We start from the raw sequence: 19878 nt of genomic DNA on the forward strand, positions 1-19878 counted from the left end.
TATCAAAATCTTGATACTGAATAAGAACTTTAAAGTCTATGTTTCTATTAAGAAAGTTTTCTAGTAAATTTTAAACTTTTTTTTATCTGCGTAAGTGGAGAAGTTTGGATGTTGTAGGGCACTTCCGCCACATGTATCTTGTTTAGTAGGTTGGGGGAATTTGACAAAAAGTTTAAAGACACTCAAAGCTGTTACTTTTAGTTTTAACAACTGCATATGAATCCAGATGATAGCACTACTTATGTCTCTTTTAAGGAGACATTATTTTTTAACAGGAATAGTATTTGTTATATTTTTTGCTCACCTGTTCCCTCATATTGGAGCTAAAGGAGGTAATAACTCTCATATGTAATTTATAAATATAATGGAAATTATCTCTGTAGAATATGCCTTTTTGGTCAAACTTTAAAAAACATCCTCAGGATGTAACAAGCAATTTAGAAAAATAAATTTGTCAGTTCCTTCTTCGGTTTTGCTATATTTGAAACAAGATTACTAGAAAAACAGTGTTCGAGGAGATAACTCTTACAAGGAAAAGTAATTTGGTTAAGTGGTGTCAGCATAGGCAGATCCAAGGGAGGGGGGCCCTTTTGTGGGAAAAATTTGGTTGATTATATAGGGAATCACTGAAGCCTGACTGGAGCAGACCCCCCTTAGGTCAGTCAGCAGGGCCCCCAAATGAAAAGTTCTGGTCAGTTTCAAATGCGTTTATATATACTGGGTGTCATATACCATAGATCTAAGTAACATCTGATGAAAAACAAAACCGTCGCAAGAAAAAAGTGGCCACGAACAAATTTTATCATCTTCTAACAAAAGCAATATTATAGGTATTTCCAAATTAAAGTAGAAAGACTTCATAAAGGTTAAAAACTATCGCATAAATATATATATATATATATATAATTTTATTAAAAGACGTGAACAAATGAAAAGTTACATACACTATTATACTAATACATTTGTATATCATATTATAAACCTTTCCTTAATTATCAACACTCTGATTTAGAAGATTTACATCTAACCAAAATTCAATTAAAGATTTCATCTTTCTGAAACACAAAATGCTTTTGATTTTTATACATTTAGTAGATGCCAGACCTTGAAATATTTCCAACTGCACAATTGCTTAGGGATGTCTCTGAGTATTTTTTTTCAGATGAAACTCAAGATTGAAGTTTTGGTTGAAGGTAATTTACCATCAACCAGGGGCGGATGCAGGAATTTTCGAAAGGGGGGGTGCTAACCCAGGGCAAAGGGGGGGGTGCAAAACATATGTCCCGATACAAATGCATTGATCGGCAAAAATAAAGGGGGGGTGCGCACCCCCGGAACCCCCCCTCTGGATCCGCCACTGCATCAACCATAATATGATAAAGTTGTTTTCTCATTAAGGTAGATATAGGGTGTCTTCCTCCATCTTGGATTTGGAAATACCAGAAAACAAGGTCTAGATCTTTATAGAATATGCAAATTTTTAGAGTAGTAGGTAATTCATGTGTTAGAACTTCCACTTTGATATAGAAAATGACATGTTTTATCATATTTAGGGTTGCATTTTACAAAAAAACAGAAAACTTTTGTTTGAACAATTTTTTTCCAACTTTGCCACATAAGGGGAGGCAACTCAAATGCAAGGGCAGACAATTCAGATTAAGGTACTTTACAATAGAATGTGTTAGGAATTTACCTATTTTATAATGTAGCAAGAAAACGGGTCCGGTGACCCCATTGTTTCTTTTTCTTAACTGAAAGCATACTATGAAAGCCATCTTCTCATATGGTATCTCAAAATTCTATGGTGTAGATTACGCTTTATTGCAGAAAATTGGGTTTTCCCTGCATAATCTATACAAAATTTGTCAATTTTGAACACCGTGTAGCGTGAGAATAAGCCCGGTGACCCATTATTTTTATTATTTTTTTTTAAAAGCATGATATAAACTACATTTTGGTAAATCATTAAAAAATTCTATGGATTATAATTTAGACACCCCATCTACCTTAAATGAACTTTTAAATGCCAAATTAGGGTTCATGGTTCACTGAACATAAAAACATTAATGTAAAAGAGTTTTCTATATGGACCCTCTCCTTAAAATTAAGTAGAATTGTCATTCTGTATTGCATTGTATTCCTTTACAAATGTACAATCACCACTTATATAGCATGTATAGAGTACCTGTAAAACTATAGCTTTAGAGGTTGACCAGTCACAGTAGACTGTTTTGCCATCATAAAGATAGAAATGTATTATATATATATATGTGTCACTTTTTACTTGTAGGGTTACTAAAGCCAGAAATAACAGTAAAATATGTGGCTGTTTTCATAATATTTTTTAACAGTGGGATTTCTATCAAAACAGAGGTACAGTATAAGAGAAAAACTGTGAATTCATTATTTGTGGGGTACCCATTTACATAGATTTATTTTGTATAGGTATTGTATACATTTGTTCCTCAAAGTATACATTTTCTATATGTGGAAAAGACATTGATATGATATTTATGTTTTTTGTTTTGGATTGGCTTCTGCATCAAGAGTTTTTACTAAGGTTTTAAAACCTGTCTTATGTATTTATGAAATAATGTCACTTGAAGTATATACATGCTATAGTTTATACATTGATGATTCTTTTAGGAAGAGATAAGAGATTTTGAAGTGAAAGGATGTGTTTCTGTGAGCTCCTGATTGATAATTACCATGGCTTTACTAAACAGTTTTACTGTTGTTAAATCACTGTTTAATTCCTTTAATGCAACTGTACTTTTTAATAATAGTAGTGAAATTAGTGAATTAACTGATAAAATTTTAGATGAAAGTATTTCATTGAATTTATCAGCTGAGAATATACCAGAATTTTTGCAAATTTCGCCTAAGAAGAATAGTGTTACAATTCATGTCTCATCACATATGATACAGGATGTTCAAGAAATTTTGGATAATGATTTAAATTTCATAAGGAGTCACTTTCAATCTGGAAATATATATAAAACTGTGGACAATTCAGTGACAGTAACACTTTACGTAAGTACTGGTACCATTAATGTGCAAGGTAACAATGTTTTTACTTGGATTGATACTTTTGTTGCTAAGTGTGAATTACTTGAAAAGGAAATAATTTCATCTCAGCCAAGAGCATCAACACCAATTGAATTTATTCAAGACTTTATCAATAGCTCAATAGAATCAAATGTAGAAATAACTGAAAATGAAAATCATGAGGAGAGCCTAAATGTCCAAAATGACTCAATAACTAAATTGAAATCAAATTATATATGTACCAACTCTATATATGATGGCAAAAGTAGAGAGGACTTAATAAATATCATTAAACGTCTTGAATCTGAACTAGCAGTGAAAAAATGCAGTGAGCAATCAATACAAACTGAGTTATCAGCTGTTTCTGTTGAGTGCCAAACATCCCAATATGTCAACACTTGTGATGCATCAACCCAGACAAGACCAATTCCAGCTCCAAGACTTTCCAAGTTAAAACTCACAAAAGATCAATGCCGACCTGTCCTTGAGCCAAAATCCCAACAAGAAAACTCAAGTCCAAATCCAAAAACTATCAACAACCATAGTCCAGAGAAGGTTAAAAAATCAGGTGACAAAAATTTAATCATTGGATCATCAATTCTTAAAGGGATTAGAACTTCTGGCCTATCAAAGACCAATATAAGAACATTCAGAGGGGCACACATTGATAGAATAACAAAGGAAATTATGAATATGGATCTGAAAGCTTATAAGAATATTATTCTTCAAGTTGGTGGAAACGACATGAGTGGTGGAAAATCCTTGAAAGATTTTGAAAATGAATTTGAAAGTTTGCTCCTAGCAGCTCGTAGTTGTAGTAACTCTGACTGTAACATCATAGTCTCAGGACTCCCTCCCAGGATTGATGTAGATGTTTACAGGGCAAATGTAGCTTTAGAAAGATTATGTCAACACCTTGGACTAGTTTTTATAAGACAGTATGAAATGTATATGCGTGACAGCTTCGATCAAAACAATAATTTCTATGTTCATGATGGTATTCATTTCAATTCAAGAGGAACATCAAGATACATCAAAACAATCGATAACATAATAGGAATAATCAATACACATGATGAATGTGAGAACTGTGGTGAACTTAACCATAAAACATCCTTCTGTAGATTTAATATGAAAATTAAATGCTTCAAGTGTAATAGGTATGGACACAAACTAAAATTTTGTACTGCTTGAAAAAATGGCAAAGAAGAAAATGCCAATTCAATATCTGTTTCAAACAAATTTGATGTATTGACAATATTATGTTCTGAATGCAATTTATTTCCATGCATGTGTAAATTATTTTCTTTGACACAAGGGCTCCAGATTTCTGAGATAAAGAAAACTAAAAACACTAGAAAAACAATTAAAGAAAAGAATGAAAGTAATTTCTCACTTGACACAACCCAGGAAATGTCTACTGTCAAACTTTATAGTACTAATGATGGGTTGATTAATTCTGATGTCTCTAACACTGAATCTCAGACATCTGGACAGGATACATTACTTGGTATTAAACAGCATGATACAAACTGTGTAATGTTTGATGATGAGTCTAATGTAGATAATTTATTATTACCTCTCCCTCAGGTCAATTTAATAATTGATGTGAAATTATCCTATGTCTCTGTGTTTATTTTAGCAATTAGTGTTTGTATATATTATATAATCAATTTAGAAAACCATGCATTGACAGCTAATGATAAGATTTTTAATTCTTATGGTTTTAGTAAATCAAAAGGTATTAGGATTTGTTCTCATAATGTTAATAGGATTGAAAGTAAATATGAAGAAATTAAACATAACCTTATGTTTTCTGATAACCAACCTGATGTATTAGGATTGTGTGAAACATTTTTAACAAAACACACTCCTGATAATGAATTACAAGTACCTGGTTATGTATTTGAAAGAAAGGACAGAACATCCCAAGGTGGGGGTGGTCTAATTGTTTACTTTTCTGAAACTATTAAATTTTTAAGAAAAAACAACATAGAAATAGGGGGTACGGAAACAATGTGGTTTGAAATTAAACCAGATTACAAAAAATCTTTTTTATTATGTTTTGTGTATAGGCCACCAAAGTCACTGATAGATTGGGTTGATGATTTTGAAAAAGAAATAAGAGTGGCAATGACCATCAATTCAGATATAACAATTATGGGTGATTTTAATTTCAATTTTAAAGCACCAAACAAACCTCCTCAAAAATGGCTGAATATTTTAGAATCATATAATTTTCAACAACTGATTGAAGAAGCCACAAGGGTAACAAAAGATACTAGTACACTGATTGATCATATTTATGTCAATAATCCAAATATGATAGAGGAATCACATGTGTGTAGATATGCAATTAGTGACCATTATCCTATCTGTTTAACAAGGAAAGAAGTCAACATAGGCAAAAAGAATACACACAGTACAATTACATATAGAAATTTCAAAAATTTCAACCAAAACAATTTTTTATTAGATCTGCAATCTACGCCTTTTCATGAAATTGAATTTGAAGAAAACCCCTCTGACTGTCTACAATTGTTTTATGATATGTTGAACAAGGCTTTAGATAAACATGCTCCTGTTGTTAAAAAGAGAGTTAAAAGAGACAGACAGCCTGAATGGTATAATAGTGAAATCATTTACGCTAGGAATATGAGAGATAAATATAATGCACTTGGTTTATGGAGTGAGTTTAGATTTTGGAGAAATAAAACTAAACAAATTATTGATAACTCAAAAAAGAATTATTATAAAAATATGGTAAAAGACTCAAATGACCCTAAAACATTATGGAAATGTCTTCACAGTCTGAACCCAAAAGTTAAAAATACACCATATGAGTTGGCCACAGAAGATAACAATACAACTAAAAGTAAAAAATGTATAGCTGATACTTTTAATAACTTTTTCACTTCCTGTGCGGAAAAACTAAGAGAACAAGGAAGTTATACACCTGTTAACAAAGCAGATTTTAGTAATCTTAGTAAATTTGTTAAAAATAAATTACATAAACATGAAAAATTTTCTATACCACCAGTGAATATGAATGAGCTATTTAATGAATTAGCAAAACTTGATATAAATAAAGCATCTGGTATGGATAATATTGGTCCAAAAATCCTAAGATTAAGTGCCCCTTTTATTGCATCACCTCTCACATATATATTTAACAGAATGATAGATACTGGTATATATCCTTCATTACTGAAGAATGCTAAGGTAACACCAGTTTTCAAGGATGGTGACAAGCTTTTAGCAACAAATTACAGACCTATATCAGTTCTTCCAACTTTATCAAAATTAATAGAAAAACATGTTTCTAATAAAATGTACAAATATTTATCTAAACTTAAACTTTTACACCCTACACAATCTGGTTTCAGGCCGCAGCATTCTTGTCAAACTGCACTTATCAATATCATTGACAAATGGTTGCAAGAAATGAATGATGGTAATTTAAATCTAGCAATTTTATTAGATTTTAAAAAAGCTTTTGATTTGGTAGATCATGATATTCTTTGTTTAAAGCTTGAAATTTATGGATTTAGTGAGGCTACTGTTAGTTTTTTTAAGTCATACCTCAATAACAGAAAACAGCAGGTAAACATTTGTAATGTTTATTCTGAACAACAACATATAAAATTTGGTGTCCCCCAAGGTTCTATACTTGGTCCCCTATTGTTTGTACTATTTATAAACGACCTTCCCTTATGTATTGAAAATTGTGAAACAGACCTATATGCTGATGACACCACTCTTCATAAATCTGGGAAAAACATAGAAAACATACATGATGATGTTCAAGAAGATTTATACAGGGTTGAAGAGTGGTGTAAAATGAACAACATGTTCATTAATGCAAATAAAACAAAATGTTTGGTTACTGGAACAAAACAGAAACTATCAATTCAGACTTATCAACCAAACTTGATAATAAATTCAAAAGTTTTACAAAATTCTTCATGTGAAAAATTATTAGGTGTTAAAATTGACAGCACACTTAACTGGAAAAATCAAATTGACCAAGTTTGTGCTAATATATCATCCAGAATATACCTTCTTTCTAAAATAAAGAAGTTTTTAGATATAAATGCAAGGAAAACATATTACAATGGGTATATTCTTCCCTTAATTGACTACTGCTGTATTATTTGGGGTGAATGTAAAAATGAAGGGAAAACAAGAATTTTAAAACTCCAAAAAAGAGCAGCAAGATTAATTCTAGATGCAGATCCTTTATCCCCCTCAGCCCCCTTATTTAAAAAACTTGGGTGGATGACAGTTGACAATAGAATAAATTACCACAAATATTTACTTCTATATAAATGTATGCGTATGGAAGCACCAATGTACCTAGTTCAAAAGTTTAAACTGAAATCAGATAATAATCCTTACTCCTTAAGAGGTGTCACTCAAGGTAATCTGATAGTTCCTAAGCCAAAAGCTGAACTATTTAAGAAATCCTTTGCTTATTCTGGATCAGTATTATGGAATGGACTACCACACAAAATGCGTAAGGCTCAAAACACTTTTACTTTTAAGCAAAGTATCAAGAAGTACTTAACACAATCCTGATAAGAAATATTTGCTACAATCATGACAATGTATATTTTTTTTTTTTTTTTTTTTTTTTATTCTCATTTGATTTTTTTGACTACATGTATACTTCTTAAACAGCATTATATCTTATGTTAATAACAATACATTGAACTACATGACTGTAAATTAACTATGTGTAAATATCTGTTTTGATTGTATTGTAATTTGTATGTGAGGGCCTCAGGGAAGATTAGTTTATTGTAACTAACTGAGTTTACCCTCTTTAAATAAAGAATTTATTATTATTATTATATAAGCTTGAAAGCAAACTGAAGCAAAACAACATAATCAAATATCCACTAATATATATCTTTCCTCAATCAATGAAAATTGGAACCATGAAAGATAATTACTGAATCCACAGAAAGCTTTTTTTTTTAAAAAAGACCAAGCATATTCAATAGAAATTGTTATGATCATCATAATTCAGATAAGAAAAAATGGGAGGTGACAAAAATAACCAAAAGACATCTGGATGGCAACATACATTATACCACAATCAACTGGTTTTGTTACAACATTTTGTGCTGTAAATCATCCAGTTGTACATATTATATTAACAAAAGAATATCCTTGGTAAACTTAACTTTACATGTGAAATTGTGAATTCCCTGAAATGTACTATTTGATAATTATTCTGCAGGCAGGGTTGTTTATGAAGTATGTATACCATCACATTTGTTTACTATATTATGTATTTTATTCCAGGATCTGACTCAAGCTGTATTACAGATAAGAATTCACCTGTTTATCCAATGTTTTACATTTATTGTCTTCCAGGATCTAACTAAAGCTTTATTAAAGATAGGAATTCACCTGTTTATCCAATGTTTTACATTTATTTTATTCCAGAATCTGACTAAAGCTGTATTACAGATAAGAATTCACCTGTTTATCCAATGCTTTACATTTATTTTATTCCAGGATCTGACATAAGCTGTATTACAGATAAGAATTCACCTGTTTATCCAATGTTTTATGTTTATTTTATTCCAGGATCTGACTAAAGCTGTATTACAAATAAGAATTCACCTGTTTATCCAATGTTTTACATTTATTTTATTCCAGGATCTAACTAAAGCTGTATTACAGATAAGAATTCACCTGTTTATCCAATGTTTTACATTTATTTTATTCCAGGATCTGACATAAGCTGTATTACAGATAAGAATTCACCTGTTTATTCAATGTTTTACATTTATTTTATTCCAGGATCTAACTAAAGCTGTATTACAGATAAGAATTCACCTGTTTATTCAATGTTTTACATTTATTGTCTTCCCCTGCATCATGGTAGTGTTAGTGAACATGTTGTCTTTGTCATCATTTGATGGGCTCCTCTTACAAGGGTAAGTTGTGTAGAATGAAGAAGTATTGTAAGGAAAAACATATTATCAGGAGCCTGTAATTCAGTGGTTGTCATGAAATCCACCTTCTACTTATAATTATATCCTGCATTGTGCAAGTTCTTAATGTAGAATGGCTTAATGAAAAACAGTAAATACTTATTTAATGGAACATAAATACATTTCCAATGGAACAATTATCCTAATTATGTTTGACCAATCAAAAAGATAAATAAATGTTTTCAACATGTGCAACCCATAAACCGGTACCTAATGAATTGTGTATGTGAAGTTGATTGAATTTCAAGGGAGATAACTCAGCCCAATGATAAATGTTTCCATGTGTTGTTACTGCCAATATTCCTGAGGATGTCAGATTACTTTGACAGATTTGATGAACATAGCACCAAATTTACTGTCTAAGTTGAAATGGATAAAACAAATCTGATTCATCAAAAAACAATTAAAGCCTTGGTCTAAAGGTAAATTTAAAAACCATAGTTTTAGTCTAATTCAAGTTAATAATGTTTAGCAAACATCTTATTTGGCACATGCATGTGTAGTATGAGGTAAATTTCACAACTGTTTGACATACACATATTTATTTTTTCAGCTTGAAAGTTTTAGGATGTATGCCTCCTCCAGTTTCATCAGCTGTTATCCTTACAAAAGCCATAGGTGGCAATGAGGTAAGAAAAGGATCAGTTACTTTATTGTATATACTATGAAACAGATTCCCTTCAAGGAAGATGAATTTTTACATGACTCTATGACATTAGAAATGTATAGACTTTATTATTATTTTGGAAACAGCAACACTTGAACTATTGACGTCATACATCAATCACGTTTCTTTTGTGGCGTTAGTCAATTGTCTCATGTTACATCTCAATTTACGTGAACACCAATATTGTCATGGAATGTAGGACAATTAGAGATATGGACTATTCAAAAAAGCTAATATACAGAATATTCATTGCTTCAATCTGATTTAAGATCTCCATAAACACATACAGGGTTTGGTTATAACAGGGTTCATTGAGGTTTCAATTTGCTCTTTTTTGGAAAAATAAAATAAGAAAAATAATGTAAGTCAAAATTCCTATTGCACTTTCTTTTTAAAAATACATTAGAACTCATTACACAATTATCAATGAGAGATGAATATGATATAACTAAATCGCATGGTCAAATTGTTTTTTCTTCTGGACTGACTGTTTCCTCCACTTATTAAAACTTTCCACCATAATATAACCCAGCATAGAGTGGTGTTGTACCTTTGCAATCAATTAATCAATATTCTTCTTAACAGAATGGATGTTGCAAATGAAATCAAGTTCAACAGAACAACTAGCCAAAAATTACTAACAATTAAAGTTCAAGTTTAGGAAATACTATAACATATGTACACTGATAATGAACCTTAAAGGCTATATCCAACTGATGTATCTATTAAAGTGAGATAAATTGGTGCTCTTTTGACAAAGGTTCTTATTGACATGTAAAAAAAAGAGTATGTTATTTAGTAAAGATGTTCAAAACTTACTTTATGGTTTGTTGTCACAGAACATCTTTAAAATTCAGCAATGCAAGGAATACAGGTTATTGTAGAATTTTGAAATGTTTTGACGGCAATTGAAATAAATTCTTTATCTGCTTCATTTTTAGCCAGCAGCCATATTTAACTCTGCACTTGGGAGCTTTTTGGTAAGTTTAATTTCTTTGAGAACCTCACATTTTAGAATTCAAAGTACACTCAAAACTCAATTATTTGAAGTATACTATTTCAAATACTATTCTATATAAAAAGAAAGTTGATATTGTTTGATTGTGGATGAGACAACTGTCTGTCTGGGATCAAAAGAACCAAAAGGGCAAACCTTTGAATTGACATCTACAAGTCACCATTTCATCTTTATCTTTGGGCACATAGCTACTATATAAATCCCTTGATGAGCTGAATATAGAAAAATGAAGAAAAAAACAACAGCCTTGTATAAATTAATAACATGAAACAAAAATCAAATAAAAAAATATTACTGGATTGAAGCCTCCATTCCTTTGACTATTTTTGCCATCTTTATACATATTTGATATAATTGGACATTTATCTGTCTGAATAAAGTATCAATTTGTGGAATCAACAAGATAGAATAGTACATATGACATGCAAGCATACATAGTTTGACATATTGATCATTTCAGGGTATATTTGCTACACCAGCCTTGATTTTAAATGTTGTAAGTATTTACATATACAGTTATAGGTAATAGATATAAGAAGATGTGGTATGAGACAACTCTCCATCCAAGTCACAATTTATTAAAGTAACCCATTATAGGTCAAAGTAAGGTTTTCAACATGGAGGCTTGGCTCACATCGAAGAGCAAGCTATAAAGTTTGAAAATATAGTTACTGGAAGAAATCATAACAGAACATAGCCTAAAGAATGTCATTTAAAATATTTGTTCATACTATTTTCTGTTTAAAATCAGCTGTTCTTATAATAAATGACTGCAATCAATGGTGAATTTCCTTACAGTACTGTATGACTACAAGCAAATATTCTTGATAGAACCTAATTTTACACATAAAAATAATCGTACAAATTGTAACAAATGATAACATATGTATGTTCACACTTTTATTATTTAAGATTGGTAATCTTGTGGATGTACCTGTGTACATTATAGCCACACAACTTTCTCTCTTTTAGATTGGTAACCTTGTGGATGTACCTGTGTACAATATAGCAACACAACTTTCTCTCACAGTTTTGTTTCCTCTAGTACTTGGCCAGATCTTAAGAAAACATGCAAAGCTTTGGTTAGACAGAAAACATATACCATTCAGTTGTATTGGCAGGTAAATAAAATATTTTATAAATAAACATAGCTTTATAAATGTAGATTTTAAAGTAGGATTTTCATGATAACATGTCTCCTTGTCTTTTTATTGAATTCACAATAGGCTCAGAACGCGTCAAATCTGTCCACAACTGACCAAGAATGGGATGTATATTTTCAGTGCTTAAGGTGGTACCTAACACTACAGGAACATAACTCTGTAAAATCAGCAGAACGTTTTAATGACGTTGTGTTCTTAAGGGAATATTAAGCTTCTCAATGATCAAAATAAGTGTTTGTCAAACTGCTATGTAACCAGTGAAATTTTTCTGATTAAACGGTTGGTTCATTTTTTTTGATTTTTTTTATATTTTTGTGAAAGGGTCAAAGTAAATACTTTGTCAAAATTTTAAGAAAATTAAACGAGCCAAATTAATTTTAGTTAAGGTGTTAGGTACCACCTTAAAATACAGACACAATGGCTTCTCCAGACAATTCACTGTAGTTTTTCTCCTTACTTTGAAGATCAAAGCATTACTGACGATACTTTAATTTATAATTACTTTAAAATGACAATAAATATTACCGTATATATTGTAGAACACAAATTAAATTGAAACAGTTCTAAATTATACTGTTTTAATAAAGAATGATTAAACATGTCTCAAAATGCAAAACTTATTTGTATGGTTAATGCATTTAGCTGCAAAAGTAGCATAGTTTGCAGTATGAACTAATGTAGTTACTTAAAGCTAGTTGAAGCCTCATAATCCCATGGCTTTTACAGTATAAGTATAATCTACTGGCGGGCATTCTTGAGCCTCCTTTTCCTGTGATGTCACAGGTATTTCAATGTGGATTCATTTATCTTCTTAGGTATCAATTTTTGGTGTGATAATTTTTATATTTCTAGGGCACCTTATCAACTTTTGCTCTATTGAAGTAGCTAAAAATTTGTATTTCCTCAAGCATTTAAATTAATGGTTTTCTCTACCGAAATCAATGAAAATTGATATCCCATGAATATGAAAGAATCCACAGTGCTAACTATATTCCCTTGTGTATTTTCAGCTGCATTCTGTTGCTGATTATTTATACTACATTCTGTGATACATTTTCCAATGCAAATATTGGTATAGATTTTATCAGTTTGATGTCAGTTATATTTTTAAGTAAGTTACTTTGTCTTAATTTTAGTTAAAATTAAATAGAAACTACTTTATTTATTAAGTTTATTATGGATACTATAAGTATTACACTTAAGAGGAAATGATTTTCGGATAATATAAAAATAAAATACTTCAATTTGTGTGTGATAAACACATTAGGGAAATGAAACATTTTTGGACAAATTTTAAAAGACATTTTGGTTAAAGAAACCAACTTTCATCAAACCTGGCTACTACTGTGATTATAAATAGAAAAAAATAAAGTGAACAAGTTCCGGAAAATCCTGTGAAGGGCCAATCCCTACCTTCAATTTGAGCCAAGGATATTTAAGTTATCCCCCTTTAAAAAACGACTAAAGGGGGTAATTTGATTGGCAGAAATTACCATCAAGTAGATATATAGTTTATTTATTTTAATGTATATATGTTACAGGGAATTTGTGAAATCAGGGATTTTGTAAAATCACTGAAATTTCAGGGAATTTGTAAAATCACTGAACTGATTAGTGATTTTATAAAATCCCTGATTTTGACTAGTGATTTTACAAAATCCCTGAAATAATTAAGATCATTTTTACAAAATCCCTAGCTCTATTTTCAGTGATTTTGCAAAATCCCTAACAATTTCAGGGATTTTACAAAACCACTGAAACTGTTAGTGATTTTACAAAATCACTGATTAGTCCAGTGATTTTACAAAATCACTGATTATACAAATTCCCTGTTACATATATAAATAAAAAATTATTTAAGAAATAATTGATACAAGCTATACTTTATTGTAGTTTTAACATGGGTAGGCATTATAATTGTGATTATTTTTGCCCGAGCAATAGTTAGGGCTAAAATAACACGAATCTAATGCCTAGCAATGTTAAAACTACAATAAAATATAGCTTGTATCAATAATTTTGATTCTGATTAGGACAATTAAGGTAATTTCCATGTCTGATGTGTATAAGTGTAGAGCCTTTGTGTAGGCTCTTCCATAAACCTCCCTTAGTTTGTAAACAATCAGACGACTGGCTGTTTTTTTCAGAGGGAGGGGTTTGGAACAGCCAGCACGAACTTTGTCGTATCTAGGTCAAATATGTCATTTGCCAATTGTAACACATTGTGGTCATAATATTATAACATGTGCATCATTTAAGAGTTTGAAAGTGTTTTAAGTTAATGTTATATATTAAATGCATGCCAAATATATGAAATGGTCCTAAATGCTGCATGAGCACATGTATATAATACAAAATTACAATGAATTATAGGATATTGAATTTTCAAACTTGAACTTGCATTGACTTTTGATTTGTTATCTTTTATACTTTCAGTTGTAATAATCCAGTGTATACTTTTGTTTAGTATATTTATGACAATAACTCAGGTGTTTAAATTGTTTACACCTCCTGATGCAGTGGCCGTTCTCTTCTGCTGTACTCACAAGTCCCTAACATTAGGTATGCAATGTAAATAAAAGAATTATTATGTTTCAGAAATATATATTACTTATACATTTGTATTAGCATTATTATTTGTTGGGCAACACTTTTCTTGAACTTTGAGTAATGATGTACCACACATTAAAATGTTGAACCAAGAATGAAACTGCCCCCGGGTGCAGTATTTTCTCAAGTGTTGAAGACTTTTAAAATTGGTGGCCCTAAGCTATTTTCTGCTCTTTGGACATGTTGTTGTCTCTATGACATGCTCCTGTTTCCATTCTCAATTGTATACTTTAAGCAAAAACAGCAAATTATTTATCAATGAAAACATAATTTTGCATCAATTCAAGAAAATTGATACTCAAAGTAACTTAAGTTGCAGACATACACAGTATAATCATTTCATGAGACAGAATAAAAGGAGAATGAACCATCTTTGTCACATTTGTTAGTTTATTCCAGGGTATGTCAATGTACAACAAAGTTTTTTTATGGTGATAACCACTCAAAACAAATTATTTGAAAGTTTATGAGACTATCAAATGTGCTTATTTGCTATTTTGTGAATGTATGAAGAAATACACACACACAAATCGCTTGAGAAAGCAGCACTATTGTTGTGAAACAATTTTGGGAATATGATCATCTCGTAAAATGTTTAGGCTTTGTAATTATATAAATTATGACTCACGAAATATCCATATTCAAAGGTTTACCTACCAAATATTTAGAAAGATATATCATGACAAATCACTCACAATCAACAAAATTTACGGTGAAAAGTTAACTAATTACCATGTGTGTATTGTACTCAAAATGTACCTCTTAAATAATATTTCTCTTTTAAATGTATACTTTTAAGAATTTAAGAAAATAATTGTATGAATACAGTCTTATTTCTGTTTTCTTTTTTTTTCACTAGGAATTCCAATTGTGAAAATTTTATTCAGCAATCATCCAGGTCTGTCTGTGATATCAGTTCCACTGTTAATTTATCATCCAACACAGATATTACTTGGTGGACTACTAGTCCCAACCATCAGAGGCTGGTTATTATTCAATCAAAAATACAGGTCAGTTGTTGTAGAAACTTTTGAAAAAAGACCTACCCTTTATTATTATACCAGTTTGGTAGAGTCTACTTTCCAAAACTTGAATTGGATTTTAAAATTACAATTAAATCCGAATTATTTCCCTTGTTTGGAAGTATATTGGTATTATAAATACTGATTTTCTGAAGTGCAGTGTATCTGCTGCATGTTGGAAAACAAAATACAATTAATAATCAACCAAATACATCTTTAAATCAACAGGAAATCTTAACTGCTTATCATTGACTCTTCACCATGCTTCCTTGAGGCCAAGCAGTTCTACATCCCAAAAAGAGAGATAACCAACTTTAATTATAATTTTACAGTAAAATTTATGAATCAGGAAATGGGTGTTTGAAAGGGCTATAGACAAGAGGGATAAGTAGAAGTTTTGGATGATTCTATTTGAAACAGGGAGATTACTGTTTATTAGGATGAGCCCCTTGTATCATCTCGAAACAATATGTCTGGAAAGAATTACAAAATTAGTTAGTTACTATTAAACACCTGTCATATCATAAAGATTGGACAGTGGAGATTGTGTACACTTCAGTGTGAAGGAGAAAAAAGGAAGATTTCCACCAAATATTTTTTTTAGAGCTAACACCCTTCATGTTTTTCAACATCAATTTTAAAAAATGATGCAAGAAAAAAACCCAAAGTAGACAAGTTCAAATTGTCTGATATTTTGTGAAATTTTAAGGGAGATAATCATTGAAGTATGTAAACTTGCATCATATGATAAATGCTTTATGAACTCTCATTATCTTTTGTAGGACTCAGTTATCTAAGGTGTGATGATGGTAATCCATAAAACAGATAATCAACAGTTCATCATTAGTACCTCAACTGATTTTTATAGTATTATTTATTTGAGACATGACAATTTGATAATGTATTAAATATGATTTATTTTAACTGTTTTGTGTGAATTTATTTGATATGAATGTGACATAATGAGACAACAATTTAAAAAAGGCTAATTAAAATGTGTTTTTTTTCAAGAGTCCCACCCTTCCCGTCTTCCCACATACCCACTGTTTATTAGTTCAGAGAGGATGGACATCACACTAAACTCACAAACATGTAAATGAACCAAAAAACGCCAGAGGCTCATGAGTTGGGGCAAACACAAAAATGCTGTGGGGTTAAACATGTTTTGTGAGATCTCACCCACTGTTAATTAGTTCAGAGAAGACGGACATCACACTAAACTTTGAAACATGTAAATGAACCAAAAAAGGCCAGAGGCCACCTGACTTGGGACAGTCACAAAAAATCTGTGGGGGTCAAACATGTTTTGTGAGATCTCAGCCCTTGCACCCAATGGCATTGTTTAGAAGGTTAACATGTTTTACTTTTGACCATTGTTTAATTGTTTTTTTATCTAATTAATATAACCCACTTTCCATCATTTATTTTACTACTTACATGGTTTATTTTGTCTGTTTTGTCAGTGTTCAGGTTGAATTACTGGTATACAGTTCAATGGGATTTCAGATCCTGTCATAATTTTAGTCTTTGTATTATTTTGAATGTCATAATTGAAATAGGCAAACATTGAATTATTTAAAACCTTTTCATTAGAAAACCCAATGCCTAAAATGTAATTACCTATGTTATGACCTATTTGTTTTAATGCAATATCTACCAAAAAGGGTTTAATTTTTTTTTGTCAGTCTATATATTTTGTATTTGTTCTGATAAGAATTAACATTGTGATCAGTGATAGAAAGGATCCCTTGATAAATTGATAAAAACATCTGTTTTCAAACATTCGAGTGATGCACTGTTAAGTTATGTATGTCTATAGCTAGTTAGCAAAAGTTTCAATGTAGCATATGGTATGGTAAGTTTGTTGCACTACAAAAATGTCAGTATTTTAAAAAAGTAATTAATTGTAGAAATAAAAAATGTTAAATTTCCTACAAAGATTGCTTTATATTTTCATGGTTTGATCCTTGTCAAAGTTGACGAGTTAATTTATGGTTGAATTTTGTTTTGACTCTATGCTATTTGAAAATGAATGTAACAGTGCAATACTGAAGCTATTAGCATTTGAAGTTTTCAGAGGACATTAATCATCATATCAGTATTTTTCACAAGTGTTTTCAGGGTCTCTCTTATTTTAGTTTTAAGATTTGTTCTCTTCCTCCTAACCTCTCCAACCCATAGGTTGCCTTAATGAATACAGTTGTTTTACAAACCACACCAATTTTGGGGCGACACTTAATATTATCCATGAATATTTTATTTTGTTTTTAGTAATTGTTACAACGTTTGAGCTTTATACTTCATCACAACTTAAGAATGTTGCCAGTATAAATACACATGCATAGTAGAATGGAATTCTAAGGAAGACCCAAAGCGAAGTAAAGAGCAGTTCAGAATTTTAAAACCCAGTTTAAATCCATCATTTTCTACATAAGAAATTGCCTGTACCAATTCAGGAATATAAGACATGTTATTCATTCGTTTGATGTGTTTTAGCTTTTGATTTTGCCGTTTTTACAGGCTTTCCATTTTGGATTTCGGTATATTGGTTATTTTACTTTTTAGTATAAGTTTGACGTTTCAGGCATAAAAATGTTGAAAATTTGCTAATTAACAATTATAGGTCACCGTACGGCCTTCAACAATGCGCAAAGCCCATACCGCATAGTCAGCTATCAAAGGTAAAACAATTCAAACGAGAAAACTAACTGCCTTATTTATAAAAAAGAAGAAAGGAAAACAAATATGTAACACATAAACAAACGACAACCACTGATTAATAGGCTCCTGACTTAGGACAGGCACATACATACATAATGTGGCAGGGTTAAACATGTAAGTGGTATCCAAACCCTCTCATAACAGTGGTATACCAGTACAACATAAGGAAGAACTATAAAAATCAGTTGAAAAAGGCTTAACTCATCAGATGGACAAAAATAGTTCATTTCGAGAATGATTACGCATCCGTGCTTTAGTAATGTCAAAGTAACTATCTTTTCCTGTTACTTTTTTTTTGTATTTTACTTATCTTTTATCTCGTTTGCGTCAGTGTAACAGGAAAAGCTTATGCTAGTTGGTTGCTTGCTGGTTTAATGATTAAGGCTTAAGGTTGAGTAATGAGGGTATCACCAGCCCAGTAGTCAGAACTTTTGTGCTGACAGGAATTATCATTGATAAGGTTATATTTATAAATTAACTGTTTACAAAAATTAGAATTTTTGAAATACTAAGGCTTTTCTACCTCAGGCATAGATTACCTTAGCTGTATTTTGCAAAACTTTTTTTAAGAAATTTTGGTCCACAAATCTCTTCAACTTCGTACTTTATTTGGGGTTTCAAACTTTTTTGGATTCGAGCGTCACTGATGAGTCTTATGCAGACGAAACGCACGTCTGGCGTATATAACAAATTTATTCCTGGTTTCTATGATGAGTTTATTTACTATCACTGGGTCGATTCCACTGCTGGTGGAGATTTATTTCCCCGAGGGTATCACCAGCCCAGTAGTCAGCACTTTTGTGCTGACAGGAATTATCATTGATATGGTTATATTTGTAAATTAACTATTTACAAAATTTTGAATTTTTGAAATTCTAAGGCTTTTATATCGCAGGCATAGATTACCTTACCTGTATTTGGCAAACATTTTAGGAATTGTGGTCCTCCATGCTCTTCAACTTCGTACTTTATTTGGGCTTTCAAACTTTTTTGGATTCGAGCGTCACTGATGAGTCTGTAGACGAAACGCTCGTCTGGCGTATATACAAAATTTAGTTCTGGTATCTATGATGAGTTTATTCATACAGGAACTTCTAAGAAGAAATATAAGAAGTTAGCAATATCATTTAACTTTATTTTCAGCTATACAGATGATGTTCTCGATATCACTAAATAGTACAAAAGTTGGTGACTATGTTGAAAGAATCTATCCCATCTAACTAGAGATCAAGGATACTACAGATACAGTTAAGTCTGCCTCATATTTTGACCTTCATCTAGAAATTGACAATGATAATTTGTTGAAAACAAAACTTTACGACAAAAGATATGATTTCAGCTTCCCAATTGTGAACTTTCCATTTCTATGAAGCAACATTTTAGCAGAGCCTACATACGGAGTATATATCTCCCAATTGATACGATATTCCCGGGCTTGTATTTCCTATCACGATTTCCTTGATAGAGGATTGCTGCTCACAAAGAAAGCTATTAAACCAAGAGTTCCAAATGGTGAAGTTGAAATCATCCCTTCGTAAATTTTACGGACGACATCACGAGTTGGTTGACCGTTACGGAATAACCGTTTCACAGATGATATCGGATATGTTCCTTATGTCGT

At 31.1% G+C, this 19878-nt stretch overlaps 1 protein-coding gene across 2 annotated transcripts; it reads left to right on the forward strand.

Moving 5' to 3' along the window:
* The first annotated feature begins 43 nt into the window (after nt 1–43).
* LOC134696233 (sodium/bile acid cotransporter 7-like) lies at nt 44–16460 on the forward strand. Of its 2 annotated transcripts, XM_063557916.1 has the most exons (11): nt 44–332; nt 2291–2373; nt 8863–8999; nt 9610–9685; nt 10665–10703; nt 11202–11237; nt 11714–11862; nt 12915–13015; nt 14341–14466; nt 15374–15524; nt 16319–16460. In XM_063557916.1, the coding sequence occupies exons 1-11, from the start codon at nt 227–229 to the stop codon at nt 16338–16340; spliced, it is 1026 nt and encodes a 341-aa protein (XP_063413986.1). In that variant the 5' UTR covers nt 44–226; the 3' UTR covers nt 16341–16460. The 2 variants fall into 2 exon arrangements, with proteins under 2 accessions (XP_063413986.1, XP_063413987.1); XM_063557917.1 differs by lacking the exon at nt 11202–11237.
* Nucleotides 16461–19878: the final 3418 nt, after the last annotated feature.

Source organism: Mytilus trossulus, chromosome 14, assembly GCF_036588685.1.
Source record: "Mytilus trossulus isolate FHL-02 chromosome 14, PNRI_Mtr1.1.1.hap1, whole genome shotgun sequence".
Lineage (NCBI taxonomy): Eukaryota > Metazoa > Mollusca > Bivalvia > Mytilida > Mytilidae > Mytilus > Mytilus trossulus.

Bases quoted from the DNA above. Each gene is read 5' to 3' on its own strand.
- LOC134696233 (XM_063557916.1), top strand. From the start codon at position 227: ATGATAGCACTACTTATGTCTCTTTTAAGGAGACATTATTTTTTAACA. The intron at 13,016-14,340 runs GTAAGTTACTTT...TTATACTTTCAG, and splicing joins GATGTCAGTTATATTTTTAA to TTGTAATAATCCAGTGTATA. The intron at 14,467-15,373 runs GTATGCAATGTA...TTTTTTCACTAG, and splicing joins TCACAAGTCCCTAACATTAG to GAATTCCAATTGTGAAAATT.